The sequence below is a fragment of the Palaemon carinicauda genome, chromosome 1 (genome assembly GCF_036898095.1).
Source record: "Palaemon carinicauda isolate YSFRI2023 chromosome 1, ASM3689809v2, whole genome shotgun sequence".
Classification (NCBI taxonomy): domain Eukaryota; kingdom Metazoa; phylum Arthropoda; class Malacostraca; order Decapoda; family Palaemonidae; genus Palaemon; species Palaemon carinicauda.
This window is the reverse complement of record NC_090725.1, coordinates 242,690,120-242,699,939: the sequence shown is the minus strand read 5'-3', so window position 1 is coordinate 242,699,939 and position 9,820 is coordinate 242,690,120. Positions and strand designations below refer to the sequence as shown.

The window sequence follows — 9,820 nt, the reverse complement described above, 5'->3', positions numbered from 1 at the left end:
TTTTTCAAATAATTTTCTTATACTTTTTTCTTAATTCAAATTGTCTAAAACCGTGATAAATAATTTGGTTTGGACACAGCAAATACAAGTCAAACGTCCAATTTTATTGTTAAGATGTTACATAATGATAAAACAATAACAGCCCTTTCAATGTGTTAAATACTTTTTCTTCCAAAGGCAGTAGGTGGGCCAGGGCAGGCATCAGCCACCCGTTGAGATACTACCGCTAGAGATTTATTGGGTCCTTAGACTAGCCAGACTGTAATACATTGGATTCCTCTCTCTGCCTACACATTCACGGAATAGTCTGGCCTATTATTTCCACATTATCCACTGCCCTCGTGCACCCGACAACCCTGACATTATCAAACAATTCTTATTCGCTCAAGGGGTTAACTGCTGCACTGTAATTGTTCAGTAGCCACTTTCCTTTTGGTAAGGGTAGAAGAGACTCTTTAGCCGTGGTAAACTATAGTTCTCTAGTCTTGAGTAGTGCCATAGCCTCTGTACTATGATATTCCACTGTTTTAGGGTAGAGTGCACTTGCTTGAGGGTACAATGAGGCACACTATTTTACTTCTCATCCTCTTTTTTTTTTCCTCCATAGTTTATATATGAAGGATTTATTTCAATGTTGTTATTGGTCTTAAAATATGTCATTCTAATTGTCCATTACTGCTCTTGTAGTTCATTTCTTTCCTTAATTAATATCCTCTAAAGGGCTACTTTTCCTGTTGGAGTCCTTAAGCTTATAGCATCCAGCTTTTCCAACTAGGGTTGTAGCTTAGCAAATAATAATAATAATAATAATAATAATAATAATAATAATAATAATAATAATAATAATAATAATGTCGATGTTTTACCGCAGGTTTAGTCTTATTAGGTGGAGGGATTCTCTCCTCCTCCTTCCTCATCAATTTCTATGAGTACCTGGCTGATATTAGTTCACACCTCTTCATCAGCTCCACACATGCACATCTGTAAGCAGTTGAGGCCCTGAGATCAACAGGAAAAATGAGACTTGCAACTGATTATCTTGCATCCATATTTGATGAGATAAGTAACTGTGCCTGGGGCTAGAGAATCACTAGTTGGGATTGGCATTAGTCTATCCTCTTTCTTCCTTCCACCCATAGGTTGATGGTGGTGGTAGCTGAGGGTGGGGAATGTTATCTTGATACTATACCATGGCCTAGTAATGAGCTTGGGCAATGACTTCGGAGCTAGCTTTTGAGCTTCTAGTTGTTTCTTGGTGAAAAGCTTTCACCTGAGTTCACTAACATCCACCAAAGTTATATAAGGGTCAGAGCTGGCAAACAAATGTCTCTATGGCACGTTCATTGTCACCTCCAAGCTCCTCGGAGATTCCTAGGGCAGCAAACGCAGATATCACTGCCATGGAACATCTTCCAAGTGTCTGCCAACAGATAAGCTTCCCTTTGCTAACAAATCAGCCTATTATGTTTGCTTCAGAGAAGGCATGAAGTCCTAGTAGGTCTTTAGTATTTACTAGCATTGTTACTCTCTTTTGGTTCCACTCACCAGTGTCCAGAGGTAATAGTAATGGGGGGTATCAAGGACAAACACATCAGTGTCAGGTGATTGAATGTAATTTTCTGTTGTTCCTCTTCGAGCAGCATACAGACTGTGGAAAATAATGCTTGTGTCAGCTTCTTCATGAGAGCTGCAGAGATGTTGAACATCCATAGAGTTTGCAAGTGCCCCCTGCCATGAAGTAACTTTGAAGACTGTGGGCCTACCCTCAAAATGGTGGAGTACTTTCTTTGGAAGATAAACCATCAGTTTATCTTGGGTTGTGATGCTAGACAAGAACTGCTTTGCTCACACTTTATCAACTGGTGTGTTATTGGCAACATGATAAGCAGTGGCTGGCTTTCCACCCTGCCATCTCTCTTGTAGCCTCCTTCAGTGAAGTGTGAAGATCATAACGGTCATGGACTAGATAGACCTCATAAGAGTTGCAGCACCTGCAGATCAGTGTATCTGTGAAGTAGTCAGCCCATTAAGCACATGTCATGGCCCTAGGAGATTTACCCATTGCCTAGACAACTGCCATTTCATCAATGCCAGTCACCTTCCTTGGTGGTAATAAAGCAATATCATTAGTGACATCTGGTTGCAGATCACCATCAGTCTTGTTTGACAGCACCTCAAGTATAGCCTTTAGCTTGCTCTTGTCTGTGCTTGGCAGGAGTTCCCCACTCACTGTGAACAAGGCTCGTGGGAAGGCAGTAAACTCCTGCTTACCAATGCCCTCTTTGAGATTGATCTTAGGGCATGAGCATAAAACAATCAACATGCAAGCGAATAGTGACCTATCATCCTTAAGCTCATTTACTTGATCATCCAGTATGTGTTTCATTGACTTCCTTGCTACTGTAAAAGCTCTTTGTCCTCACTGCTGCTGGCTGCACCTCGCTGAACCTTCTGAACCTAGCATGATATATGATAACATCAATAGCACGAGCATCATCCTCAGTGATAGTAGCACTCCCCTGTACCTTCCAATTCTGATTCTTGCTGGCATCAGCAGCATTTTTCTGTTGTTTACTTGCACTGAAAATACACACCTTATGAACTGGTTTTTTGTTGTCTTGTTGGCAGAAGAAACACAGGCTTGCATTGAAAGGAAATGTTGCTGAATGTATGAAGTGAGGAGTCTTGTTTTCAGCAGTCTGGTACCCTAGTTGCAGCTGCAGAGGAAGGTTGCCCAATTCTCTTTTAATGATGTTGACTCTCTCCTTGTTGGCAGGCCTTCTGGTATCGTTCTAGGTGACCACTGTGAAATGTTGACCCATAAAATTTTCCGTACCACTTTGTTTTCTTTTCTTTCAGATCTGTGGCAGTATATTCTTGGAATTGTCTGCTGATCTGGAAATATTCTGCATCTCCATACTGCCCTGTTTCATATAAAAACTGAAGGGACTTATCTTATACTTCTTTTGGTGGTTCAGTCACTGGATCACGAATGGCTCCTGACACTGAATGTGACTACTTAATGCAACATACCAGATTTATGGGCCCCCTTGGGTGAATATAGATGTACATTTATTATTCTAAGGCCTTAACTATCATGTAAAAAGTCGGATGTGATTCAACATTGGTCATCTTCTGGAAAAGCAAAAAGTGACATCAACACGTGTTGGTTTGATGAAAACCTTATAACAAAATCTGCTAATTTTGTCTTACAGGTAAACAAGCATTCTGCAATGAATACATTGGTAGTTCTGAATGTATATTTGCGCACAAAAACTTTAGATAAACAAAATTGAACATTCTGGTACTTCGATTTTTAAAATGAAACTTGCGCAATGTAGAGTTTTCGGCCAAATTTAACTTTTCAATTAGAGCTTAATGAAATAATTGACGACATAATTTTTCCACTTCCCAGCAATGCAAAGAAGACATTCATAACAGTTGCAAAAAATTAACGGGAATCCCAGTTTGTTACATCCCCACCCCCCGACCCATAAAAGACAGTCGCACATTGTTGCCGGGAAGAAGGCTATTTGATGAAAGTCGCAGAGCGCTCACCAAACAAGTCATTGAAGTCTCAACTTGAGGGACAGACGTTACACCAGGGTCTCTCTCCCTGGGAATCAGAAAGAGGTAAGGAATCTGACCTTATATTACGAGTAACCTAATTATTCTATCTTTTTTCATCATTAGTTTCCATGGTTATTTTATCAAATGATGGTTATATTACAGGCTGACAATAGTAGTGTTGAAAAATACATACCTCAAATTAGGCCATTTTCGTGCAATTTAATTTTTTTGGTGATTTAGAATATACCCTAAAAAGCACTGATAGATGGAGGTTCATATGAAATACTGTAGTCATTCGCTGGTTTTCGCTTTTCCCCGTTCGTCATGTGTCGAATACATACATACGATGTCTGCATTGCAAATAAATAATATATAAAAGCGATTGGTCAGTGTTCATGATACACTAAAGCAAATATTCTTTAAAACTTGTTCACAATCGCCACCCAAGGCCACCAAACAAACAAGCAGCCATTTAAAAGAATTTGACAAGGCAAATAATAAAATACTCGTCGCAAAAAAAAAAAGACTTAATTGTTCGGGTACTAACAATGTTGATAAATATATGTGTAGTTTCGTAGCTTTTAAATACATATATATATATATATATATATATATATATATATATATATATATCTATATATATATCTATATATATATATATATATATATATATATATATCTATATATATATAAATATATATATAATATATATAATATATATATATATATACAGTATATATATATACATATATATATATATATATATACATATATACATATATATATGTATATATATATGTATATATATATATATATATATATATATATATATATATAATCATCTCCTAGGCCTATTGACGCAAAGGGACTCGGTTAGCTATATATATGTATGTATATATATATATATATATATATATATATATATATATATATATATATATATATATATACACACATAAATATACTTACACAAACATATATGTAGATAGAAAGATAGATAGATAGAAAGATAGATAGATAGATATTGGTATAGAACTCCAAATGAAAGGTACGATGCCTATCAATCATGCCACCAGAGGTTCTTAAAAAACTTAGAACCTAAGTGCTACCTCTATTTCAGGACTCATTGTCTTGCTTAGCAGCGAGTTTAACCCTGCTTGCCTCGTGCCAGCTAATCCAGTTGATAGCATTAAATTCGAATTACCATTAATCAGTCAATGTATGATTAAACTTAACCCATATTGATACTCTCTGGGGGTCGGCTTTTTCTTGTGTAAGACAAGATCTATAGCACCATTTGCAAGATATCATGAATATGCGGTTCTTTCATTGATAATTTGAAAGGATATTTAAAGGAAGAGAGCTGATAAAAAACCGAACTGTGTAAGCCTGTGGCAAGCATAACATCTAAATTAGAATAGGGAAAGGATAATTTTTTTTTCAATGATGTGGTAATAATCAGGATACCACAATTTATATTTGCACATAATATAGAAAATTAATTTATTCGATAACCTACACCCATGTATTTAATTACTAAGCGACTTCATTGAACCGGTAACCTATTTGTATTTGCCTCAAAGATTTGTTACCTTGAAAGAACGCTGTATTTATAAGGCGTCTCAAGATTTTTGTTTATACCGAGAATGAGTGACTAAAAGTAACATAGAATAAAAATAAATATGTTTACGATAAAAGGGGGAAAGCCGAAGATATAGGGGTAAACAGGATACCTTGCCAGGAAAGGGATTCCCATGTGGATTTACCATTCCGAGAAAAAGCAAAGCTCGACAATCGGTAACATACAAATTTTCAATGTTCACATACTATTTAATAAAATCAAATATCATAACCTAGGATATGTCACAAACAGACTCTGGGAGTGCACGGTGTTTCGAAGGTCAGAAAATTAAAGTTAGATAACTATAAACTTGTAAGAAGTCAAACTTTGATTTTTTTGAAAGGTCATATATATATATATATATATATATATATATATATATATATATATATATATATATATACACACATACATATATATATGTATATATGTATATATAAATGTCTATATATATTCATATGTATATGTGTATATATATATATAATATATATATATATATATATATATATATATATATATATATATACACACACATACATATATATATATATATATATATATATATATATATATATATATATATATATATATATATGTGTATATATAAATATGTCTATATATATTCATATGCATATGTATATATATATATGTATATATACATATATATATACATATATATGTATATATACATATACATATATGTATATATATAAATAAATAAATATAAATAAATATATATATATATATAAATATAGATATATATATATGTATATATATACATATATATACATATATATGCATATATATATATGTATATATATGTATATACATACACACATATATATATATGTATGTGTATATATATATATATATATATATATATATATATATATATATATATATAATTATATATATATATATATATATATATATATATATATATATATATATATATATATATATATATATATATATATATATATTTAACGGGGGAAAATAGTACAGTGAGTATAGGAAATAAGGAAATAAATAAACTATTTGAAAAATAGCGAATAAAGAATATAAAATATATTAGGATCAGTAATAACGTTAAAATAAATCTGTCATATATAAACTACGAAGACACATGTCAGCCTGTACAACATAAAAACATTTGCAACGAGTTAGAACAGCTGAAGTTCCACCAATTCAACTGCCGGATTAGGAACATCATTTCACAATTTCATCACAGCTGGAATAAAACTTCAAGAATAGTGTAGCGTTGAACTTTATAGCGGGGAAGGCAACCGTGTTAGAATTAAATGCATATCTGGTGTAGTAATACTTACAAGATGGTACAGTCTGCGGAGATCTAAATGCAAAGGATGGCCAGATTTATGAAACATCTTATGCATAAAGAACTAACTGAACAGCAGTTTCAGAAACTGGTTAGAAAGTTAATCATCACCACCACCTCCTACGCCTATTGACGCAAAGGGCCTCAGATAGATTTCACCAGTCATCTCTATGTTGACCTTTTAATTCAATACTTCTCCATTCATCATCTCCAACGTCACGTTTCATAGTCCTCAGCCATGTAGGCCGAGGCCTTCCAACTCTTTTACTGCCTTGAGGAACCAAAGTGAAAGTTTGATGAACTAATCTCTCATGGGGAGTGCGAAGAGCATTCCCAAACCATCTCCATCTACCCCTCACAATGATCTCATCCACATAAAGCACTCAAGTAATTTCTCTGAGAGCTTTGTTCTTAAATCTAAAAAAAAAAAAAAAAAATTGTTGGATATTGCTTCATTGTCATACCATGACTCATGTCCATACGGTAACACCAATCTCACTAAACAGATATATAGCCTGACTTTTATATTTAATTTCAGACGATTCGATTTCCAAATTTTACTTAACCTAGCCATTGTCTGATTTGCTTTTTTTCAATCATTCATTAGACTCCAATTCTAAAGGCACCGTATTAGAGATTCAAACGATTCTACCTCATCAATCTTTTCTCCTTCTAATGCTATTTCATTTTCCACTGCATATTCCGTTCTCATCATCGCAGTCTTTCTTCTATTTATCTTGAGCCCAGCCTCATGTGATATTTGATGCATTCTGATAAGCAAGCATTGCAAATCCTGTGATGTTCCCCTAATAAGGACACCATCATCAGCATACTCTAAGTCGGCTAATTTCCTATTACCAATCCAGTCCAATCCTTCTCCGCAGTCATCAACTGTTCTAACCATTACAAAATCCATGAGGATAAACAACAGGTAACAACAAATTCCCTTGGACTACTCCACTGTTCACTGGAAATTCATTTCACAAGGCTCCACTAACATTAACTTCGCACTTGCTATGCTCATGAACTGACAATCAAATTCACATGTTTAACAGAACTCCATTATAACACAGGACTCCACAAAATTGGCCGGGTGCACTTTTCTAAATCCTGCTTGTTCATATCTCAACTTTTCATCATCTCGGCAGTTATTCTATCGTATTATTATTATTATCATTATTATTATTATTATTATTATTATTACTTGCTAAGCTACAACCCTAGTTGGAAGAGCAGGATGCTATAAGCCCAGGGGCTCCAACAGGGAATAGCCAGTGAGTAAAGGAAAAAAGGAAAAATCAAATATTTTAAGAAAAATAACAAACTAAATATCTCCTATATAAGCAATAAAAACTTTAACAAAACAAAGAGGGAGGGAAACAAGATGGAATAGTGTGCACAAGTGTAGCCTCAACCAAGAGAACACTAACCCAGGACAGTGGAAGACCATGGTCTAGAGGCTATGGCACTACCCAAGACAAGAAAACAATGGTTTGATTTTGGGGTGTCCTTTTCCTAGAAGAGCTGCTTACCATAGCTAAAGTGGGTGAAGAATTGTTTGGTAATCTCTGTGTTATCAGGTGTATGAGGACTGAAGAAATTATGTAAAGAATAGGCAGACTATTCGGTGTGTGTGTGTGTGTGTGTGTAGGCAAAGGGAAAAGGAACCGTACCCAGAGAGAAGGAATCAATGTAGTACTGTCTGGCCAGTCAAAGAATCCCATAACTCCTGAGAGAAGGAACCAATTTAGTACTGTCTGATCAGTCAAAGGATCCCATAACTCTCTAGTGGTAGTATCTCAACGGGTGGCCGGTGCCCTGGCCAACCTACTACCATCTCTTGAGTTTTTTAATAATAGATTCGACTTCAAACACACTGGATTCATTCAGGTATATCATTCAAATTATTCTCTTCATATCTTCTATTCATGACCTCAATGTTCCATCCAACGTTGCCTTTCTTCATCTACTGTTGTTATAACAGACCCATCTCCTTTTTATGGGTACATGCTTCTACTTCTTTGCCCCTGTGTAGATTTCAATAATAATTCTATAAGCAATTCTTAGTCCATAGCCACTCCCTGAATTCCTAGCTTTGTCAGCCTCATCTGCTCTTCTGTCTAAATATTCTCTCCAGTCATTCCTGGCTTTTCTTTTGACCTCACTATCAATACGGGAATACTTAGCATGCTCTACCATGTAATTTTCATTATGTCCTCGAAAACTTTCAACAACAAATATTTGTCTGTTTCTTTTTTATAGTATCCCAAGTATCATTTGATATCCATAGCTTTCTCCTTGTAACTACATGTCTCATAATTTCACTAAAAACTGGCTGATAAATGTTCTTAATATCACACCATTCTTAATCAATTTTATCCAACAAATTAAGATGAGAGACAGTTCCTGAAGACCACACACGAGAACAATACTCGAAACAAGGTAGAAAGAATTATAAAATTTCTTCACAACAGATTAATTAATGGTCTTACAAATTAAGATGAGTCAGTTCCTGAAGACCACACACGAGAACAATACTCGAAAAAGGTATTTTGAATTATAAAATTTCTTCACAACAGATTGATTAATGAAAATCTTGAGACTTTCTCAAGATTTCAATTTTTTTTGCAATTAAAGAAGAAATCAGATTGAATATGTTTTTCAAAAGTAGTAAGTTGGCCAGGGCACCAGCCAACCATTAAGATACTGCCGCTAGAGTTACTGAGTCCTTTCAGTGGCCAGAGAATACTACACTGGATTCATCCCTCTGGTTACGGATCATTTTGTCTTTGCCTACACATACAATGAATAGTATGGCCTATTCTTACCTCATTCTCCTCTGTCCTCATACATCTGACAACACTGAGATTACCAAACGATTCTTCTTCGCTCAAGGGGTTATCTACTGCAATTTAATTGTTCAGAGGCTACTTTCCTATTGCTAAAGGTAGAAGAGACTCTAGCTATGATAAACAGCTCTTCTTGGAGGACATTCCAAAATCAAACCATTGTTCTCTAGTCTTGGGTAATGCCATAGCCTCTGTACCTTGGCTTTCCACTGTCTTGGATTAGAGTTCTCTTGTTTGGGGATACTCTCGGGCATGCTGTTCTATCTTATTCTCTTCCTATTGTTTTTTGAAGTTTTTATAGTTTGTGTGTAAAGGATCTAATTTAATGATGTTACTGTTCTTGAAATATTCTACTTTGATAATTCATTCTTCACTTGTAGTTTATTTATTTCCTTGTTTCCTTTCCTCACTGTGTTATTTTTTCCTGTTGGGCTAATAGCATCT

The 9,820-nt window shown here is 34.7% G+C and overlaps 2 protein-coding genes across 2 annotated transcripts in view; one reads left to right on the top strand and one right to left on the bottom strand.

The window, feature by feature from the left end:
• The window catches only part of Oseg4 (intraflagellar transport protein Oseg4), an 821,277-nt gene that overhangs the window by 455,036 nt on the left and 356,421 nt on the right, over positions 1-9,820 (bottom strand).
• The window catches only part of LOC137654618 (putative autophagy-related protein 11), an 86,197-nt gene continuing 79,857 nt past the window's right edge, over positions 3,481-9,820 (top strand). The window contains exon 1 of the mRNA XM_068388415.1: positions 3,481-3,633. Within this exon, the coding sequence (XP_068244516.1) occupies positions 3,537-3,633 (97 nt within the window). The 5' untranslated portion in view covers positions 3,481-3,536. The remainder of the gene's footprint in view (positions 3,634-9,820) is intronic.